Source organism: Sciurus vulgaris (assembly GCF_902686455.1).
Source record: "Sciurus vulgaris genome assembly, chromosome: 8".
In the NCBI taxonomy this organism is placed as follows: Eukaryota; Metazoa; Chordata; class Mammalia; order Rodentia; family Sciuridae; genus Sciurus; species Sciurus vulgaris.
In genome coordinates, this window is record NC_136468.1 from 148685105 (window position 1) to 148706956 (window position 21852).

General features: G+C 64.0%; 1 protein-coding gene across 1 annotated transcript in view; it reads right to left on the reverse strand.

Moving 5' to 3' along the window:
* Window positions 1-21724, reverse strand: part of LOC306667721 (scavenger receptor class B member 1-like) — a gene marked incomplete at its 3' end in the record, with an annotated part of 49594 nt that extends 27870 nt beyond the window's left edge. Inside the window, 1 exon segment of the mRNA XM_079150423.1 lies at window positions 21401-21724. Coding sequence (XP_079006549.1) covers window positions 21401-21526 — 126 coding nt within the window. The 5' untranslated portion in view covers window positions 21527-21724.
* Window positions 21725-21852: the final 128 nt, after the last annotated feature.

The window sequence follows — 21852 nt, forward strand, 5'->3', positions numbered from 1 at the left end:
CCGGGGTCCCCCCACTGACCAGTCCCTCCTCTGCCCGCTGCTGGCCCAGCCCACTCCTGGGCCTGCCCCACGGGAGGTGGGATGGCAGGTACCCCGACCCCTTCAGGGCGACAGGGATGCCCAGCACCCAGGTCCCTCCTGCCCAGCTCTCTGCTGCCCCCTTGTCCAGGTGAGGCTGACCCCTGAGGCCTCCATGGCCTCACCCACTGGGCTCGGCCCAGGAAAGCCAGGGAGCAGACACAACAGGCTGCTGGCCTCTGGCTGGCACCGTTGGGGCTCGAGGCTCCCGCGTCTCAGCTGGACGGGGCCCTGCCCAGCTCCCCACCGACTCCTACTCCCCGCACCGCGGCCTCCGTGGCCCCCACCGCTGCCAGCACCTCCTGGCCACGCTCCCAGGCGGCACGTCACTCAAGCCCCGAGCACAGAGGTCGGCCACGTCAGGCTGGCGCGGGGCAGAGGGCCGAGGATAGCCGCCGCCCCACCCCTGCCACAGCGCAGCTCTGGCCTGTTCCGCCTCTGCCGCCGTCCCCAGGTCGAGGACCCAGCACTGACCACACCACCCCCTCGGCCCGTCTCCAGGGCCCCAGGACCAGGCGCTGCTCAGAGCTCAGCACGGGAGCCTGCAGGGGGGAGGGCCAGGGCAGCGTGGAGGCCACTGCCACGCAGGCCGTCCCCACCACAGGGCCTCCGTCACCTCACCCGCAGGTGGAGCAGGAGCCGAGAGGACAGAGCCGGGGCGGGTGACAGGACAGGGCCTCCCCTCCACCAGCCCCTCCCTCAGAGCGTCCGCTCGGCCACAAGGGCCACCGCCAGCCCAGCTCACAGACGAGGAAACCGAGGCTCAGGCAAGCCCCTGCCCGCGCCACCCAGCTACAGAGCACTGTCCAGGCGAGGACCAGCCCAGCCTCCAGCAGGCCAGCGGCTGCCATCCGGGCTTCCCATTGTCCCAATGGTCTGGGAATCTAGGTCTGGATATCGAAATCCGCTCGTCCTTAAGCGCTGGAAACCCACTTAATTTTTTAAAAGAGCAGCGTCAGCCCAACAAACACAACTCCTCCAGGCAGGCCCGGGCTGTGCACAGCCAGCGTGCAGCCCTGGCAAGAGGGGCACCCAAGTCCTGCATGAGACTCGGCTTCCACTGCCAGCTGTGTGGCCTCGGGCAGGCACCTCAACCTCTCTGAGCCTGTGCCTCCACCTGGAAAAAGGGTAACTGCACCTCAGTGGTGGATCTGGACCTGAAGAACTCAGGGAGGTCACACAGCATGGCGCCCAGGACACAGCAAGCACTCAGTCAGTGCTGGCTATTGGTGACAGAATCCCTCCTTTGGGGGGTGAATGGATGGCACCCCAAAAGAGACGTCACTCGGCGCTGTGACCGCAGCCCTCCTGGGAAAGAGCGTCTTTGGGGCTGTCATCATAGGTGGAGGGCCTGAGCTCACCTGGGTCAGGAGGGGCCCTGAACCTAGTCACCTGCCCACACAAGAGAGGACACAGGAACGGCCTGGGGGAGGCCGAGACCCGAGGACAAAGGAGACCCGCCCTGGAGGCCACAGGAAGGGTCCTCCCTGGGAGGCTGCCCCTGCCCACGCCTGGACTCCAGGCTTCGGCCGGGAACTGCAGCAGTGCCTGATGCTTGGAGCCCCCACGGCAGCGGCAGGGACGGTCACGGCAGCCCTGGGCCCCGGCGCAGGGGCAGGCAGGCTGGGGCGACGTTTCCGCTCAGCAGAATCTTCTGGAAGGCCCAGCCTGCCCGGAGGCCTCCTGCCACAGGTCCCTCCCCACGCAGCCCTGCCCTTTGCAGGGTCCCACCTGCAAAGCCCGCAGCGAGGAGCAGGAGGCCCAGTTCCAGGAGGGCGAGCCGGTGCCAACCAGGACCCCAGCCCATCGGGTGCCGACCCAGGCCCGGGGCACAGGAAGCAGTGCCTGTGGGAGCCGGACCCCCTCTGGGGACAGGGACGTGATTCCTGCAGGAAGGACAAGCAGCTGCTGGCTGAGGTCGCGCCAGTGTGGGTCACTGGGAGCAGCCCACGGTGGCCCTCCCGGGGCTGGCGTCCCCGGCCCTTGAACGGACCCCCGACTGACGTTCCTCGGCCCGCTTTGTGCCAGCTGCTCTGCCTGGGCAAGAGCCGGGCACGCTGCCCAGGGCTCCTGAGCCAAGCGACGCACCCTCGCGGCTCCACATGGCCCGGCTGGGCGCAAGAGGGGGACATGCCCTCCAGGAGGAGGCCCACCTTCCAGGGGATCCAGGACATTCTGCAGGCAGGGCGCGGGGCAGCCCGAGCGGCCGATCTCACAGATCCACCCCGATTCAGAGGAGCCTCGAATCCCAAGTCTCAGGTCCTTGGAGGAGCGGAGAGAGCCCCGAGGAGAAGGCCCAGAGGAGAAGCCCAGAGGAGAAGCCCAGAGGAGAAGGCCAGAGGAGAAGCCCAGAGGAGAAGCCCAGAGGAGAAGCCCAGAGGAGAAGGCCAGAGGAGAAGCCCAGAGGAGAAGGCCCAGAGGAGAAGCCCAGAGGAGAAGGCCCAGAGGAGAAGGCCAGAGGAGAAGCCCAGAGGAGAAGGCCCAGAGGAGAAGGCCAGAGGAGAAGCCCAGAGGAGAAGGCCCAGAGGAGAAGGCCAGAGGAGAAGGCCAGAGGAGAAGCCCAGAGGAGAAGGCCCAGAGGAGAAGCCCAGAGGAGAAGCCCAGAGGAGAAGGCCAGAGGGGAAGCCCAGAGGAGAAGCCCAGAGGAGAAGGCCAGAGGAGAAGGCCAGAGGAGAAGGCCAGAGGAGAAGGCCCAGAGGAGAAGCCCAGAGGAGAAGGCCAGAGGAGAAGCCCAGAGGAGAAGGCCCAGAGGAGAAGCCCAGAGGAGAAGGCCAGAGGAGAAGCCCAGAGGAGAAGCCCAGAGGAGAAGCCCAGAGGAGAAGGCCCAGAGGAGAAGCCCAGAGGAGAAGGCCAGAGGAGAAGCCCAGAAGAGAAGCCCAGAGGAGAAGGCCAGAGGAGAAGGCCAGAGGAGAAGGCCAGAGGAGAAGGCCCAGAGGAGAAGCCCAGAGGAGAAGGCCAGAGGAGAAGGCCCAGAGGAGAAGCCCAGAGGAGAAGGCCAGAGGAGAAGCCCAGAGGAGAAGCCCAGAGGAGAAGGCCAGAGGAGAAGCCCAGAGGAGAAGGCCAGAGGAGAAGCCCAGAGGAGAAGGCCCAGAGGAGAAGCCCAGAGGAGAAGGCCAGAGGAGAAGGCCAGAGGAGAAGGCCCAGAGGAGAAGCCCAGAGGAGAAGGCCAGAGGAGAAGCCCAGAGGAGAAGCCCAGAGGAGAAGGCCAGAGGAGAAGGCCAGAGGAGAAGGCCAGAGGAGAAGGCCCAGAGGAGAAGCCCAGAGGAGAAGGCCAGAGGAGAAGCCCAGAGGAGAAGGCCCAGAGGAGAAGCCCAGAGGAGAAGGCCAGAGGAGAAGCCCAGAGGAGAAGCCCAGAGGAGAAGCCCAGAGGAGAAGCCCAGAGGAGAAGGCCCAGAGGAGAAGCCCAGAGGAGAAGCCCAGAGGAGAAGGCCAGAGGAGAAGCCCAGAGGAGAAGCCCAGAGGAGAAGGCCCAGAGGAGAAGCCCAGAGGAGAAGGCCCAGAGGAGAAGCCCAGAGGAGAAGGCCCAGAGGAGAAGCCCAGAGGAGAAGCCCAGAGGAGAAGGCCAGAGGAGAAGCCCAGAGGAGAAGCCCAGAGGAGAAGCCCAGAGGAGAAGCCCAGAGGAGAAGGCCCAGAGGAGAAGGCCAGAGGAGAAGCCCAGAGGAGAAGCCCAGAGGAGAAGGCCAGAGGAGAAGGCCAGAGGAGAAGCCCAGAGGAGAAGCCCAGAGGAGAAGCCCAGAGGAGAAGGCCCAGAGGAGAAGCCCAGAGGAGAAGGCCAGAGGAGAAGCCCAGAAGAGAAGCCCAGAGGAGAAGGCCAGAGGAGAAGCCCAGAAGAGAAGCCCAGAGGAGAAGGCCCAGAGGAGAAGCCCAGAGGAGAAGGCCAGAGGAGAAGGCCCAGAGGAGAAGCCCAGAGGAGAAGGCCAGAGGAGAAGCCCAGAAGAGAAGCCCAGAGGAGAAGGCCAGAGGAGAAGCCCAGAGGAGAAGCCCAGAGGAGAAGCCCAGAGGAGAAGCCCAGAGGAGAAGCCCAGAGGAGAAGGCCCAGAGGAGAAGCCCAGAGGAGAAGCCCAGAGGAGAAGCCCAGAGGAGAAGGCCCAGAGGAGAAGCCCAGAGGAGAAGGCCCAGAGGAGAAGCCCAGAGGAGAAGCCCAGAGGAGAAGGCCAGAGGAGAAGGCCAGAGGAGAAGCCCAGAGGAGAAGCCCAGAGGAGAAGGCCAGAGGAGAAGCCCAGAGGAGAAGCCCAGAGGAGAAGGCCCAGAGGAGAAGCCCAGAGGAGAAGGCCCAGAGGAGAAGGCCAGAGGAGAAGCCCAGAGGAGAAGCCCAGAGGAGAAGGCCCAGAGGAGAAGCCCAGAGGAGAAGGCCAGAGGAGAAGCCCAGAGGAGAAGGCCCAGAGGAGAAGCCCAGAGGAGAAGGCCCAGAGGAGAAGGCCAGAGGAGAAGCCCAGAGGAGAAGCCCAGAGGAGAAGGCCCAGAGGAGAAGGCCAGAGGAGAAGCCCAGAGGAGAAGCCCAGAGGAGAAGGCCAGAGGAGAAGCCCAGAGGAGAAGCCCAGAGGAGAAGGCCCAGAGGAGAAGCCCAGAGGAGAAGGCCCAGAGGAGAAGCCCAGAGGAGAAGGCCCAGAGGAGAAGCCCAGAGGAGAAGCCCAGAGGAGAAGGCCAGAGGAGAAGCCCCGAGGAGAAGCCCAGAGGAGAAGCCCAGAGGAGAAGCCCAGAGGAGAAGCCCAGAGGAGAAGGCCCAGAGGAGAAGCCCCGAGGAGAAGCCCAGAGGAGAAGGCCCAGAGGAGAAGGCCAGAGGAGAAGGCCAGAGGAGAAGCCCAGAGGAGAAGCCCCGAGGAGAAGCCCAGAGGAGAAGCCCCGAGGAGAAGCCCAGAGGAGAAGGCCAGAGGAGAAGCCCCGAGGAGAAGCCCAGAGGAGAAGCCCAGAGGAGAAGCCCAGAGGAGAAGCCCCGAGGAGAAGCCCAGAGGAGAAGCCCAGAGGAGAAGGCCCAGAGGAGAAGCCCAGAGGAGAAGCCCAGAGGAGAAGGCCCAGAGGAGAAGCCCCGAGGAGAAGCCCAGAGGAGAAGGCCAGAGGAGAAGCCCAGAGGAGAAGCCCAGAGGAGAAGGCCAGAGGAGAAGCCCAGAGGAGAAGGCCAGAGGAGAAGCCCAGAGGAGAAGCCCAGAGGAGAAGCCCAGAGGAGAAGCCCCGAGGAGAAGCCCAGAGGAGAAGCCCAGAGGAGAAGCCCCGAGGAGAAGGCCCAAGGAGAAGCCCAGAGGAGAAGCCCAGAGGAGAAGGCCCAGAGGAGAAGGCCAGAGGAGAAGCCCAGAGGAGAAGGCCCCGAGGAGAAGGCCCAGAGGAGAAGCCCAGAGGAGAAGCCCAGAGGAGAAGCCCAGAGGAGAAGCCCAGAGGAGAAGGCCCAGAGGAGAAGGCCAGAGGAGAAGCCCAGAGGAGAAGGCCCAGAGGAGAAGCCCAGAGGAGAAGCCCAGAGGAGAAGGCCAGAGGAGAAGGCCCAGAGGAGAAGGCCAGAGGAGAAGGCCCAGAGGAGAAGGCCAGAGGAGAAGGCCCAGAGGAGAAGGCCAGAGGAGAAGCCCAGAGGAGAAGCCCAGAGGAGAAGGCCCAGAGGAGAAGGCCAGAGGAGAAGGCCCAGAGGAGAAGGCCAGAGGAGAAGCCCAGAGGAGAAGCCCAGAGGAGAAGCCCAGAGGAGAAGCCCAGAGGAGAAGGCCCAGAGGAGAAGCCCAGAGGAGAAGCCCAGAGGAGAAGGCCCAGAGGAGAAGGCCAGAGGAGAAGGCCCAGAGGAGAAGGCCAGAGGAGAAGCCCAGAGGAGAAGCCCAGAGGAGAAGCCCAGAGGAGAAGCCCAGAGGAGAAGGCCAGAGGAGAAGGCCCAGAGGAGAAGGCCAGAGGAGAAGCCCAGAGGAGAAGGCCCAGAGGAGAAGCCCAGAGGAGAAGCCCAGAGGAGAAGCCCAGAGGAGAAGCCCAGAGGAGAAGGCCCAGAGGAGAAGGCCAGAGGAGAAGGCCAGAGGAGAAGGCCCAGAGTAGAAGGCCAGAGGAGAAGCCCAGAGGAGAAGGCCCAGAGGAGAAGCCCAGAGGAGAAGGCCAGAGGAGAAGCCCAGAGGAGAAGGCCCAGAGGAGAAGGCCAGAGGAGAAGCCCAGAGGAGAAGCCCAGAGGAGAAGGCCCAGAGGAGAAGGCCAGAGGAGAAGGCCCAGAGGAGAAGGCCAGAGGAGAAGCCCAGAGGAGAAGGCCCAGAGGAGAAGGCCAGAGGAGAAGCCCAGAGGAGAAGCCCAGAGGAGAAGCCCAGAGGAGAAGGCCCAGAGGAGAAGCCCAGAGGAGAAGCCCAGAGGAGAAGGCCCAGAGGAGAAGGCCAGAGGAGAAGCCCAGAGGAGAAGGCCCAGAGGAGAAGGCCAGAGGAGAAGCCCAGAGGAGAAGCCCAGAGGAGAAGGCCCAGAGGAGAAGGCCCAGAGGAGAAGGCCAGAGGAGAAGCCCAGAGGAGAAGGCCCAGAGGAGAAGGCCAGAGGAGAAGCCCAGAGGAGAAGGCCCAGAGGAGAAGCCCAGAGGAGAAGCCCAGAGGAGAAGCCCAGAGGAGAAGGCCCAGAGGAGAAGCCCAGAGGAGAAGGCCAGAGGAGAAGGCCAGAGGAGAAGGCCAGAGGAGAAGGCCAGAGGAGAAGGCCCAGAGGAGAAGGCCCAGAGGAGAAGCCCAGAGGAGAAGCCCAGAGGAGAAGCCCAGAGGAGAAGGCCAGAGGAGAAGCCCAGAGGAGAAGGCCAGAGGAGAAGCCCAGAGGAGAAGCCCAGAGGAGAAGGCCCAGAGGAGAAGCCCAGAGGAGAAGGCCAGAGGAGAAGCCCAGAGGAGAAGCCCAGAGGAGAAGCCCAGAGGAGAAGGCCCAGAGGAGAAGCCCAGAGGAGAAGGCCAGAGGAGAAGCCCAGAGGAGAAGCCCAGAGGAGAAGCCCAGAGGAGAAGCCCAGAGGAGAAGGCCCAGAGGAGAAGGCCCAGAGGAGAAGCCCAGAGGAGAAGGCCAGAGGAGAAGCCCAGAGGAGAAGGCCCAGAGGAGAAGGCCCAGAGGAGAAGCCCAGAGGAGAAGCCAGAGGAGAAGCCCAGAGGAGAAGGCCCAGAGGAGAAGGCCCAGAGGAGAAGCCCAGAGGAGAAGCCCAGAGGAGAAGGCCCAGAGGAGAAGGCCAGAGGAGAAGCCCAGAGGAGAAGGCCCAGAGGAGAAGCCCAGAGGAGAAGCCCAGAGGAGAAGGCCAGAGGAGAAGCCCAGAGGAGAAGCCCAGAGGAGAAGCCCAGAGGAGAAGCCCAGAGGAGAAGGCCCAGAGGAGAAGCCCAGAGGAGAAGCCCAGAGGAGAAGCCCAGAGGAGAAGCCCAGAGGAGAAGGCCCAGAGGAGAAGGCCAGAGGAGAAGCCCAGAGGAGAAGGCCCAGAGGAGAAGGCCAGAGGAGAAGCCCAGAGGAGAAGCCCAGAGGAGAAGCCCAGAGGAGAAGGCCAGAGGAGAAGCCCAGAGGAGAAGGCCAGAGGAGAAGCCCAGAGGAGAAGCCCAGAGGAGAAGGCCCAGAGGAGAAGCCCAGAGGAGAAGGCCCAGAGGAGAAGGCCAGAGGAGAAGGCCCAGAGGAGAAGCCCAGAGGAGAAGCCCAGAGGAGAAGGCCAGAGGAGAAGCCCAGAGGAGAAGCCCAGAGGAGAAGGCCAGAGGAGAAGCCCAGAGGAGAAGGCCCAGAGGAGAAGGCCAGAGGAGAAGGCCCAGAGGAGAAGCCCAGAGGAGAAGCCCAGAGGAGAAGCCCAGAGGAGAAGCCCAGAGGAGAAGGCCCAGAGGAGAAGCCCAGAGGAGAAGCCCAGAGGAGAAGCCCAGAGGAGAAGCCCAGAGGAGAAGGCCAGAGGAGAAGCCCAGAGGAGAAGCCCAGAGGAGAAGGCCAGAGGAGAAGCCCAGAGGAGAAGCCCGAGGAGAAGCCCAGAGGAGAAGCCCAGAGGAGAAGCCCAGAGGAGAAGCCCAGAGGAGAAGCCCAGAGGAGAAGCCCAGAGGAGAAGCCCAGAGGAGAAGGCCAGAGGAGAAGCCCAGAGGAGAAGCCCAGAGGAGAAGCCCAGAGGAGAAGGCCAGAGGAGAAGCCCAGAGGAGAAGCCCCGAGGAGAAGCCCAGAGGAGAAGGCCAGAGGAGAAGCCCAGAGGAGAAGCCCAGAGGAGAAGGCCAGAGGAGAAGCCCAGAGGAGAAGCCCAGAGGAGAAGGCCAGAGGAGAAGCCCAGAGGAGAAGCCCAGAGGAGAAGGCCAGAGGAGAAGCCCAGAGGAGAAGCCCAGAGGAGAAGGCCAGAGGAGAAGCCCAGAGGAGAAGCCCAGAGGAGAAGGCCCAGAGGAGAAGCCCAGAGGAGAAGCCCAGAGGAGAAGCCCAGAGGAGAAGCCCCGAGGAGAAGGCCCAGAGGAGAAGCCCAGAGGAGAAGCCCAGAGGAGAAGGCCAGAGGAGAAGGCCAGAGGAGAAGCCCAGAGGAGAAGGCCAGAGGAGAAGGCCAGAGGAGAAGGCCAGAGGAGAAGGCCAGAGGAGAAGCCCAGAGGAGAAGCCCAGAGGAGAAGCCCAGAGGAGAAGCCCCGAGGAGAAGGCCCAGAGGAGAAGCCCAGAGGACAGGCAGGCTGGAGTGGCGCAGCCCAGTCAGGGACCCCAGGGACCACCAGGCGGAGGCAGGACGTTCCCCACGCCCGGGCCTGCAGGAGGAAACGCTGTCCACCCCTGGTTCCTGACTCCTGGCCTCCAGAGCCACGAGAAGGGGTCTCCACCGGGGGCCACTGGGCCACTGTTCTGTGTCCCAGGCCCACGGTCCCAGAGACCAAGGCGATGGCAGCTTGGGAGGCAGGTGCCCCTTCGAGGGGGCCCAGGCGGTCTGCCCAGGCAGGGAAGCGCCCTGGGCTCTCGGTGAAGGGAGGAGCTCCGTCCTCTGCAGACCTTGGTCACCCAGGCCACACGCTTCTAATTAAGCCCGAAGCCGGGGGTCGAGCCCCGGTGGCCATTTAACTTACGCAAGGAAGTGGGCCAAGTTCCCAGCCGGAGGCAGTCGGAGCGAGGCTGAGAGGCCGCTCCTGGGACAGTGGACGCGCTAAAGGCCCAGGACGTGCAGCAGGCAGGGCGAGCCGCCGCCTCCTGGGGCAGCTCCGGGCCGGCTGCCCTGTTCCCCCACCGCGAATCCTCCGGGCACAAGGCCACCGCCCGCGGCTCTGTCACGCAGGCAGGAGGTGGCGCAGCCCAGCCACCTGCCGAGGAGGGAGGCAATCTGCGGAGACCAACCCAGCGGCAGGATCCGGCACAGCAGGAACAATGGCAGAGACGCCCAGAGCCAGGGCCAGACCTGAAGCCCGCAGCCCAGGGGGGCGCCGAGAGACCCCAGCCCCAGCAAGCCAGGGAGGCGAGGGTCCCCGCCACTGGGGCGTCCTCACGCTCAGGCTGCGGAGCCCCGACCCAGGGCCTCAGAAAGCTAGTCGACGTGGAGACGGGACCTTGAAGGAGTCGCGGAGGCCCTCGGGGTGAACCTGGGCCAGCCCGGAGCTCAGGGCACAGAGACCCCGGGTGCACACAGAGGAAGTCCCCGTGCAGACCCAGGCAGAGGTGTGGTCAGGAGCCAAGGAGAGGCTCAGGAGAGGCCGCCCACGCCAGCCTCAGGCTTCCAGCCTCCAGAACCATGCAGGAGTGACCCCGTCTGTGGCTCTCATACGGCAGCTCAGCAGACTAAGGCACCGGCCAGAGCCCAGAGACGCGAGCTGTCTGCCCAGCGTCACACCGCTGGCAGCAGGCAGGATCTGGACCCAGGCCCCTCGCCCCAGAACCTCTGCCCGGCCCACTGTCCGGCGAACAGACTGGTGTTAAAAGACCAGCCACGCAGGGGACGGGCACAGGAGGGGAGGCAGGGGCCCCACGAGTCCACGTCCACACAGCCTCGTGACAGCATCGCCCACCCAGGACCAGGAGACGCCACCAGACGCCCACTGCAGAAGGAGGGACAGGCGCAGGGCAGCCACCTGGGCAGGGGACAGCACGGGCCCTAAAGAGGAGCGGCCAGCGCTGCCATCTGGGTGAACCCTGAACACGCCACGCTGCGGGGAGGAAGCCAGGCGCTGCTTCCAAGGAGCGGCACGGCACGTCCACAGGGCAGAGCCACCAGAAGGTGGGCTGAGGGACGGGGACACAACCCCACGCGGATGCACCTGAGGGTAAAGGAGCTGCCTGGACCTGGACAGAGGTGACGGCCACACGGCCTCACAAACCCTGTGACTGACCGCACCACACACCCAGGGACTCCGTGCTTCGGAATGATGTGACGCGATGCTGATTTCACCTCAATAAAAGATCAGATACAAAAGGGGTCGCACTGAAAACTATTGCAGTCATTTTGAAAAATGGGTTGCACTTCCCAGGCTGCAGCCAGCTCCCCTCCAACTACCGTCCAGGAGGAACTCAGGTTGCGTGCGTTGCAGGCAGGAGAACAAGAGTTCACAGCTCAGGACACACAACGGGGTCATGCAGAGGCTGGATAAACCGTGGTGACGTGGTGAAGTAGTATGCAGCCGTGAACATGAAGCATCCCATTCGCAACAATGTAGCTGAATCTCACAAAGATAATGTGAACCAAAAAGAGCAGCCGGAGAAAATCCAAAAGGAGAGGTGTGATCCCATTCAAGTTGGGCTCAAAACTCAGACCAAACTACACCCAGGGAGGAGGGATGGCCAGAGGGTGGTGCTATGGAAAGCAGGCCAAGCCGGGCACCAGCTCCGCAAGGGCTCCTGGGGCAGCGAGGTTCTGTCCTTCCACCGGGGCCAACTGCACGTGTGTTGACTTCAGCTATTTATTTAGCTGCAGGGCTGTTTCGCACTTTCCGAGAATTGCATCGCATTTCACAATAAAAAGCAATCGTAGATGCGAGGTCAGAGCTCGAAGCCGGGGGTGGCCGCAGGTGGAGCCTGGGAGCCTGGGAACAGACGGTGGAAGGACATCCCAGGCCAGGCCACGCAGCTCAGGCGGCCCAGGAGCCCGGCTGCATTTGGGTCTCGGCCAACTGGGCCAGGGTGGCCTCCCGGCGGATGGAGCCAGGGGGCCGGACACAGAGGCCTCTGCAGCGTTTGGCAGGGAGACAGAAGCCCCATCTGCCACCCTACCCCACTCCCTCCAGCACAGCCCTGGCACCCCAGGGCCCCAGACCTGCCAACCCCGAGGTGGCACGGGTGCAAGACCCAACATCACCTTCCATATCCTGGTGCCAGGCTGGCGGGGCCTGGCCAAGGCTTGGGGAGGATGGACACCTGGCCAGGGCAGGGTGGGGCTGGGCACTTGAGGACACTGTGGAGCAAGAAGTGGCAGGAGCAGGCTTGTCCCACGCCAGGGAGTTCACCTGGTCGTGGTCATCAGCCGCCACGGAGGCCACCACGGGCCACTTGGCCAGGAAGGCTCTGCTCCCGTCCCCTCTCAGGGGGTCCCGTGGAGCATCTGCTGGACAGCAGTACAGCCCAAAGCAAGGGACCGGATGGGGCCTGCCATGCGCACTGGCAAGGCCCCTCCCTGACCCAAAGAAGGGAAGACAGACGGGACGCAGGATGGAGTCTGGTTTAAAATGGACGGTGCAGAGGGGGCGTCCAGTGCAAGCAGGCGAGCGGCTGCGGGAATCCAAGCTGGCCCTGCGCATGCCCACCGCCAGCGGGAGGGAGCACAGCCTATCCTTCAAGCACGCAGGCCTCAGGACTCCAGCGGAGACACCTGCCGGTGACTCTCAGAAGGTTCCAGAAGAGCCGGCGTAGTGGCTCCGGAGGCTGAGGCAGGAGGATCACTAGTTCAAGGTTAGCCTCAGCCTCTTAGCAAGGCCCTAAGCAACTCAGCGAGACCCTGTCTCTAAATAAAATATAAAAAGGGCTGGGATGTGGCTCAGGGGTTGAGCACCCCTGGGTTCAATCCCCAGTACCCCCCAAAAAGGAGTTTCCACGAGAGAGAGAGGCAGAGGCAGGAGCCCAAACGCGGCCGATCACAGTTCACCGCGGTTTTCTCAAAATGAAAATCTTCAAAATAAAACCTGGGCGAGCCAAGCGCCCCAGGCCGCTCTGCAGATGGTCTTCCACCGCGAAGGCTCCGCACTGAGGGCACCAGCCGCCCCGGGAACCAGGGCAGGACACTCACCAGATCAGCCCGGTGCCTGCAGGAGGCAGACCAGCACCCTCAGCGGAGCACGGCGCAGGAAGGCCGCCTCCCAGGACGCAGGCCGATCCCCGCGGCCGCGCACGGAGCTGCTGTTCCAAGGCCGACCACCCTCCACCTTCCCTCCGCCACCTCGGGCTCACAGAGAGGGACGGGGCCCACAGGCACCCGGCTGGGAGCAGCGCAGCCAAGAGCCCAGCTGGCCGCCTGCCTCCGTCCACCTGCTCAGGTGCACCAGGCTCTGGAGGCCTGGGGACCTGACGGCGACGTCCCGGACCCCACCTCCAGCTCCACAGGCTGCTCTCCGCCTGGCCCCAGGAGGACACTCAGGCCACCGTGAGGCTCACAATGCGATGTTGCCAGAGGCCCAGGCAGGCTGGCCAGGCAGGTCCCCACACCCCAGCCAGGACCTGCAGCCTCCACACCGTCCCAGCACGCAGGGTACTGCCAGGCAGTGGGCCAGCGCGCCAGGCTGGCAGCGCTAGTCTGAGGCTGCTGCTGAGGCCAGGCCCACCGCCCGCAGCTGCACCCACAGACCTCGTCCCCCTTGAGCCGCAGGCCCGGTGCCCACCCTGGAGCCTCGGGAGCCAGACAAAGCCTGACCTCTGGCCCACCGGCCTGGCGTCTCCTACTTACTGGAAGAACGTCTCCTCCCAGTCCTGACGCCAGGCGGGGGCAGGCGGGGCCGCAGATGGGACCCCGGGGACACGGCCTGAGGGCTCTTGGTGACTTGCTGCCGCACCTGCCAGGCCCCCGGCCCCGCGCACCGCCCCACTTCCCCCGCTGCCCGGGACAGTCTGCTGCCAGCAGTCTCTCGGACCAGCCCCACGGCCTTGGGCAGGCCCCGCTTCCCCCGGGGAAAACTAAGGGTGGCCCCAAGGAGTTCCAGGCCGGACAGCCCGAGTGCGAACCTCCCGACAGGACCCAGCTAGCCGGTCACCCCGCCCCTCGAAGGTCGCGGATGGAGCACCAAAGAAACCCACCTCCGACGCCGGCACGCGGGCCCCTGGGCGCGGCGAGGGCCCCACGGGGCGGCGGTCACCCAGGCTGCTGCCTCCCCCACCTGCTCCAGGGCACCACTCAGCCCCACCTGGGTACCCGAGGTTTGGAGGAGGACGCTGTCCAGGCCCCCCAACGGCACGTGACCGAGCCTGACCAACCAGGGCGTCTCTGCAGTCAGGGGACCGACCGCGGTCCCCGCTGGGGTGCACGAGTCCCACCCCAGTCATGAAGCAGGCTGTGGTCCGGGGCAGGGAGGTGCCCGCTCCCTCCCGGAGGCCGGGCCGAGCTGGATCCTGCCTCCAGCCTCCCTGCCTCCCGGCTCTGCCAGCACAGGTGCTGTTTCTCTCCCCCCGCCCACAGGCAGCCGGGGGGACGGCCTGTAAGCCGTGTCCTCCTCCCACCACCGCCTCCTCTGCAGGGCAGGGACGGGTCAGTGAGGTGACACCCACTCCCAGGGGAGACGCCGGCCCAGAGAGAAGCCTCTGGAACCCAGGCCAAGTGGGTTGCAGCTCAGGCCCCGGGTCTGTGCAGGGCCTGGGCCTCTGGGTGCTGGCGGGGCAGGGAGACTGAGCATAGCAAGGTTCTGCACCCGGCCCGCAGCCACACAGCAGGAGCCAGAGCGGGGCCTGGGCCCAGGCAATCAGGCCCGACATCCACGCTCTTGAGGGCCCACAGCATCCTCTCCCTGCACCAGCCCTGGGGCCACCAGCCCTGTCTCCACCCTGGACAAGGGGCTTCAACCATGGGGTCCAGCCAAGAACAAGCCCCAGGAGGACCCTGTCTCTAGAACCTCAAGCAAGTGGGTGCGGTAATTTCAAAGGTCAGGACTCAGCAGGGTCATGCAGCCGTCACAATGCAGCTGGAGCCAGTGGCAGAGGGGGACAGCTGTCCACCAGGTGGCTTGTAGCTAGGAAGTGTCCTCTTCAAGAAGTTGCATTTGAACTGAAATGCAGGAGGACCCCGGTATAAAGGCCCCCAGGGGAAGGGCATTCTGGGAAGAAGCAACAGCCTGCGCAAAGGCCCTGGGGCAGAAAAGAGCTTGATGGAATCAAAGGCCGGCCTGTGAGCTGGGGCTGGGAATGCCGAGTCGCGAGGCAGGCCGGGGCCCATGAAAGGGCCTCGCGGGCCAGGGTGGACGGGTAGAAGCCAAGTGCAGGGAGATCCCAGTCAGCTCTTTGACATGACCCAGTTTGCATATTTGAAAGAGCATCCTGGCTGTGACAAGAAGAACTGGCAGCAGAGCAACAGGGACAGGTGAGGGACAGCCCCGGGGAGGTGCTGGCGGGCACACAGGAACGTGGCCGCTGGGGTGGCCTCACACCCCAGCCCAGGACCATGACCTGCCAGTGGTGACAAGCCATCCGGTGAAGCGACCTGCCTTTTGAACATCCACTTGGTAAATATTTGGGAACCTGAGATGAAGTGACAGGTCGTGTTCCGAGGGCTGGGGACACGGCAGTGAAGGACACCACGGTCTTCGCCCTCGCGGGCCCCACAGTCGCATGGGGAGACATGGACAGTAAACAAGGCACACGATGCACAGGCGGGTCCCACACGGCAGGGCCGCGGGAGCAGCAGGGCCGGCCAGGCGGGGCGGGGGGTGGAAGGGCAACGGCTGCCTGGACCCTGAGGGCCGGGCCAGAGGCTCTGGGGCTTCTCCACTGAGAAGACCCTCCTGGCTAGCAAGGTGGAACTCAGGGAGGCCACAGGAGGCCACCACGGGAACCCAGGCAGACAGCCCTAGGACCAGAGTGGCCACGGGCCCCGCGAGGAAGCGCTGGACTCGGATTTTGAAGAGGAAGCATCAAACTTCTTGATGGGTTCAGGTGGGAGGCAGAGAGGGCCAATGAGGACTGACCCCTGGCCTTGACCCCTGGCCTTGGCCCAGGCAGCTACAGGACAGGGGGGCCTCCAATTAAGGGGAAGGGTCTCGGGGGAGACTGGGTTGGCGGCGCTGGAGGCGAGGCTGGACTCCGGGGGAAACAACAGGCCCAGGGATGCCAGTGGGGGTGGGCAGGGCCTCAGTGGCATTTAACGCCCAGCCCTGGAGGAGCTGGGCCCGGCCTGAGCGAGCGCGGGAAGCGAGCTGAGCCGGAGTCACAGGAGGACCGGCCGCTGAGGCCAGCAGGGCCCGCCAGCCAGGGAGGAGGGGCCCAGGGGACGCACTTCTAACGGCTCCAGAGACCACTCGGGCTTCCAGAGAAGGGAAGGAGCTTCTTTCAGAATGCCAGGAAGCAACGGGGGCAGCCACGCCTGTTCCTTCCCGGCACCAGGACTCCAGGAGCCGGAGGAAACCGGCTGGGGCAACAAGGCGAGGGTCCGCCGAGCCCTGTCCTGGGGGCTCTGTGCAGAGGGCAGAAACGCCACCGCAGCTGGAGGCGGAGGCCCGGACGCGCCGCAGAGGCCACAAGAGCCTTCTGTGCCGCCCTGCGCGGGGTCTGTGAGGCCAAGGCTGCTGGACTAGGAGACGGGGGGGTCACTGAAGGGACTCTCCTTTTATTCTCCTTAATGGCGGAGACCATTAAGTCCTCTGCTCAATAAACCACTGACAGCGGGGCACGGGACACACGCCTGTGATCCCAGCGACTTGGGAGGCCCAGGCAGGAGGATCCCGAGTCCCAGGCCAGCCTCAGCAACTTGGCAAGACTTCGTCTCAAAATAAAACATAAAAAGGTCGGGGGTGTGGCTCAGTGGTGAAGCGCCCTGGTTCAGCCCCAGTACCAAAAATGAAAATCCGTTAACAGCGTCCCAGCCGGGACAGCCTGGGGTGCAGGGCAGAGGGCGGGGGCCGACCCTCCCTGCCCGAACTCTCATATCCTAAGACGAGACCCCGAGAACTCCCCTGGGCGACTGGCTCAGGGGACCTGGGCTCAGGGGACCCCGGGGTCTCTCTTGCTGGGTGAGAGCAGGTGTCCACTCTCCGGACACCAAGGTCCTTCCTGGGCTGCAGAGGAGGGGGGCGGGCGTGCCCTGCAGACCCCAGGGACCTGGGGCGGTCCTCGGAGACGCCCTCCACAGGGCCGGCTCCGCCTCCCTGCTGGAAGCTGAGGCCAGAATACACGGTTCCAGGTAGCCGGGCTCCTCGTGTTCCTGCTGGCCGGGTGAGTCACCTCCGGGGACACGGCCAGTGTCGGCCACTCGCGGAAGGGCCCGGAGCGATTTCTGGAAGGGGAAGACCCAGGTGCGGGGCGCACACCGTGCCAGGCCCGGCCGAGAAGCTAGGTGGTGGATGCGGCCGCCAAGGCGGCACACCTGGGAGTACACGTGGCCGTGGGCCTGAGGGCAGGGGTGCCAGGCCAGGGTGGACACCAGCAGGAACACGTGCCAGGGTCAATAGGTGCCCGCTGCTGCCCGTGGGCACACCGCACATGGGGAGCCCCCAGGAGCCAAGAGGGAAACAAGAGCAAAGATGCGGGGGCCTAAAAATAGGCACTGGCGGGCAGCCGCCCGCCTGGCCAGGCAGGGACGGGAAGGGTAAGAGGAAGGGCAGCGCAGCAGGCACACCTGGGGGCACAACCCGGGCCACCTGGCACCCTGACCCTTCTCGGGAGGGGCAGTCCCGCGGACGACAGGGAGAGAGAGATGCATAAATGCACACGTCCTGGGACCGTGTTTGGGAGGCCTGATACCAAGGTAAGCGGGGACGAGCTTCCAGGCCAGCAAGCCAGCAGGCCGGAGGGGCTCAAGGGCCACGAGACAGCGGGGCTGAGGCAGGAGAGGAAAAGAGGTCCACCTGGAGTGACACTGGGACCTCAAAGGGCGCTGAGCAGCTGGGATCCGTCCAGCTGCCTGTGGAGACGGAGAGACTACTGCACCAGTCCAAGCAGCGCTCGGGACTGAGGCCATAGGGTCAAGATGATAAGACGGGGTCGGAGTCCAGGTGTCTTGAAGGCACAGTCAGTAAGATTTGCTGGCCTCTAAGATGCAGGGGTATCAGGAAGAAGCACGCAGGCAAGTGACCTGGAAACCACCGAAGATGCCATGTACTGAGATGAGGACCCAGGCAGCTGGAAAATTAGTGGGCCCTGTGGCTGATCCCAATAGGGTGGCACACGCCTGTCATTCCAGCAGTTCCGGAAGCCGAAGCAGGAGGATCATGAGTTCAAAGCCAGCCTCAGCTACTTAGGGAGACCCTGTCTCTAAATAAAACATAAAACGGGCTGGGGATGCAGCTCAGTGGGGACGCGCCCCCAGGTTCAATCCCTGGTACCAAAAAAAGACAAAGATAGCAGCAGGGACTCCGGGGACTCAGCTTCTCTCCTGGACAGGGGAGAAGGTTACCAGGCCCATTGTCAAAGACGGTGGCCAGAGAGAGGGGTCACTGCGTGCAGAGGATGCAGGACCCCCTCACCCCTCAACCCTTGCCTCATGGTGCTGCACGCACACGTGCACACGCACACACACACGCACACACACATGCACACCAGCGAGGTCACCTGGAGAGAAGAGTCTGAATCCTGCCCGGCACACAGTGAGCCCCATGTACCGATGCCAAGTCGGTCACAAGCAAAGCCTTAGCGTCGACCCCTGTCCAACCCCACGCTCTCCCCGTGACCTCAGGCCCAGGGCCTCTCTGCTACAGTCTCCATATTTGGCTATTTTTCAAAGAAATTTATGTAACTTTTTAATGAAACACATTACACATTAATACTGTTAAAAAAATAAAGAGCATCACGGATAAAGCATGCTCTTTCATCGTTTCCTCTGGCCACACCCCCAGATCCCGTCCTCCCCGCTGGAGAAACCAGCTCCGTCAGAGGCTGGCCAGTACCCTTCCACACCTCCTTCCAAGCTTTTGCAATCAGAATACTGAAAACACAGGACACTGCTGGGTGCAGTGGCTCACGCCTGTAATCCCAGCAACTCAGGAGGCTGAGGCCGGAGGATCGCAAGTTCGAGGCCAGCCTCAGGGATTTAGTGGGACCCTGTCTCAAAATAAAAATAAAAAATAAAAAAGGGCTGGGGACGCGGCTCCTGGTAGAGTACCCGCGGTAAACCTGGTGCCGCAAAAAGAGAAAGGAAGGAAAGGAAGGGAGGGAAAATGAATGAAAATACAGACTATCGTTCAGTAGTTTTGTTGTTCTTGTTGTTTTGACATAAATAGCACCAGAGACTTTTTTCCCCTTAGCAGTGAGTTTCGGCAACTTGGCCGTGCTGAAATGTACACATCCACTTCCTGCTTTCTAATTTTTGCCCAGAAATTCTTTGGACAAACAGCTCCTGGTTTATTTTCTACTTCCCCCTGGAGTAGATGGAGTGGGGTGCGGGGGCCCCGCCCGCCAGAAGCTGCGTGCCCAGCGAGTTCCTGACCAAGTGCCTGACCTTTGCCACGGCCCAGATAGCTTATCTCTAGGAAGGAGGGATCCCAGGGCCTCCTGTCCGGGTGGAGGGACAGCGGGGTGCACCCAGAACGTTTCCCCGGGCCCCCTAATCTCCTTTGTTCCCTCTAATCTCACTGGGAGACAAGCCCGATCTGACTTTGTCTTAGAGCGGAGGAAAGGAGCCCAGCTCAGAAGTGGAGTGACAGGCCTGAGGACCCAGCCAGCGAGGCCTCGGCCGCCAGGCCCTGGGCCTGACCACACCGTGGACCCACTCAACCCCGTTAGGCACATCGGAGGAGCCCCAAGAAAAGAAAAGGCTAATTTAAAAATCTCTGGTGGAGAGGAGGGGACGGGATGGAAGGTAAGCGAGAGGTCTGTTCAGAAGAGCAATCTGCTAGTAACTATGGCAATTCAGACTGAGCACACGTGGAGTCGAGAAGTTCCACTTCTGGAAATCCACACCGTGGAGGTTCTGGATGCACCCAGAGGTATGGACTCACGGACGCTCGGGGCAGTCAATAGAGAAACAGGTGCCCGGCGTGGCGGCGCACACCTGTGATCCCAGTGACTTCGGAGGCTGAGGCAGGAGGATCACAAGTTAGAGTCCAGCCTCAGCAACTTAGCAAAAACCCCCGTCTTGAAATTTAAAAAAGGGACTAGGAGGTACCTCATGGGTAGAGTGCTCCTGAGTTCAACCCCCAGTACCGAAAATTCAAATTAAAAACAGAGAGAAATAGGCAAACAAGTATTTACCTCTTCAAAGGAAATCACACAGTGGAGAAGAAAAAATGTGACCAGATATACATGTTCCAGCATGGAAAAATCCTTAAGCAATGTCACTAAACCGCAAAGCAAATGCTCAGATGTTTATCCAGGGTGCAGCTCAATTAATCGAAAAAATCCATGTTCCTGTGTTTATGCACAGGCTGAGCCCTGAAGGTCGAGGGGCGCGGGCCACCAGGGGAGGGGAGGAGAATGGAGGCACCTACTTTTTTCTGGGCCCCTTGCAGTGCTGGGGGTCAAAGCCAGGGCCTCCAGCAGGCTGGGCAGGAACTCCGGCCCCAGCGTGATCTTGTACTTTTCTACATGAACTTCTTAAATCAACCACAACAAAGCACTAAACAATCAAAAGCACCCACAGGCCTCCTACTCAGTCACACGTGGAATTCGGAGGCCAAAGACAACCCGGGGTCCCAGGACACTCTGAGCACAGGCTCTTCTCCAGCCGGGCTTTTCCCGAAGCGGCTGTCCCCGGCTGGGCGTGCCTCCCTGTCTTCCTGCCTTCACGCCACGCAGCCCCAAGCCAATCGTCTCCGGGACACTCACAGGGTGCTGGGAGGCTCGCCCGGCACTAAGCCAGGAGCTCCAGTTCCAGGACGGCTCAGGCCGCGGTCCTCCTTTCTGGAAGCCCCAGGGGACAACCGGGTAAACCCACGGACACCCTTACCCTGACCCACAGCCTGAGAAAGAAAACACCCTGAAAAAGGCCGGGCGGCTGGTGAGACCCGCACCTGCAGCCGCTCTGGTGCTCTCTGCACAGCTCACGTGCTCGCACCTCCCCCGCCCTGTGCACAGGCTCCCTGGGGAGCAGGCGGCGCACTGTGCACAGGCCGCCAGGTCCTGGCACCAGAAACCACAGGCTGTCACTGAGATAAGGCTCATGCCGCTACTTTGAAAATCAAAACAGAAACACCCTGAGCTGCCGCAGGAGGCAGAGAAGACGCCCCAGGAAAGAAAGGTTCGCGCCGCTCCGCCTCTGACCGGGACTTGCTCGCAAGCAGCTTGCAGGATGCAATGGGGCTCGGTGGGAAAAGCCAGGAAAACAGAAAAGAGGAGCAGAGAGTCCGCCCCGCAGAGACCCCGAGGAAAAGCAAGCGCGGCTCCATCTTCAAGCCAGCGGGGTCCCCAGAAGTGGCAGACAAGTCTAAGCAGAGGTGTCCCTCCTCGGGGTCCGCTCACTGTCGCCCAGGGCAGGTCCCGGAGTGCGACAAGTCCCCTTCCCGGAGAAGCAGGCTAAGGTGCTAGAGAGGCGGGCCTGAGACCCTCGGCTCACCCCAGCTCTGCCGCTGCTGGGACGGACGGTCGGGTGAGCCTGCTTCCCGCCCGGCCAGCGCAGGTGCTGGCTCAGTGGCTTCAAAGCCCTGAGACACTTTTAGCTCCAGCGTGACAGCTGCGATCTCCTGGCCCTTCACGCACTCCAGCTCATTCCAACAGGCCACCCAGGCAGCAGGGCAGAGTCTGCTGGTCTGAAGGCCAGCCGGCCACCACCTGCGTCTCCCTGGGTGAAAGGGCAGCAGTGTGCAAGGCGGGGATCAGAGAGGCTCAAGCCGCCCGCACAGGGCCGGTGCCTGCCTCTGCCCGCACCGGGGAGGAAAGCGGCTTACCCTGCCGCTGCGCCGGGGAGGCGTGGGGCCGGGGCAGCGCCCTGCCCCGGGCAGGGCTTCCCGGGGAGACCCCGGCCGTCGGGATGCTCCGCTGAGCACCCACTGTGGGCTGGCCACCACGTGGGCCTCGCAGAAGCACATCCTGTCCGCGTGGGCGCTCGAGATACAGCGGAGTGCAGCCCTCATGTCGCCAGGCACTGCCCAGGCGGCGGAGCAGGGAGGCGCGGGGCGGCTGGGCTGCTTCGGCGGCACCGTGGGGCAACCTGGCCACGCTCCGCACCGGTCCTGGGCCCCAGACCCCTGAGGCTGGACTCAGGCGCCCCGGTCGGTCATCCAGGCTCGTGCCTCCCGCAAAGACCCCGACCGCCCCACTCGCCGCCGCCTCGGCCTGGGCCACGAGGGCACCGGGGAGGTGGACAGTGCTTCCCCGAGGGGCCCGGGCGCGGCGCCGTCCGCTGAGCCCCCGCCGCGCCCGCTCCCCGCCGGCCCGGGGCCTGGGGCGCCTCACCCACCTTGAGGACCTGCTGCCTGATGAGCGAGGGCACCACGACGATCATGACGGCGCCCAGCACGGCGCACAGCAGCCCCATGACGCCCAGCGCCACGGCCGCCCTGCGCGCTCGGGAGCGGCCGCCCATGTCTGCGCGCCCTGGCGCCCGGCGCTCGCGGGGCTCTGCGCCCGGGGGGACGGCGACGGAGGCGACGGAGGCGACGGAGGCGGGGACTCGGGCGCGCGGGCCGCAGCGGCTCGGCGGGCCCCGGACGGCAGCGCGCGGAGGAGCAGCCCGGCAGGCGGCCAGCGGTTTTATGCGCCATGGCCCCCCCGGCGGCGGGCTCGGGGCGCGGGCGGCTGGCGCGGGGCGGGGCGGGGCGGGGCCGGGTGGGCGGGGTCACGGCCGCCGGACACGCCCTCCGCCCGCCCTCCAGTCGCTGCTTCGGTCCCCTCGCGGGCCCCGCGTGCGCA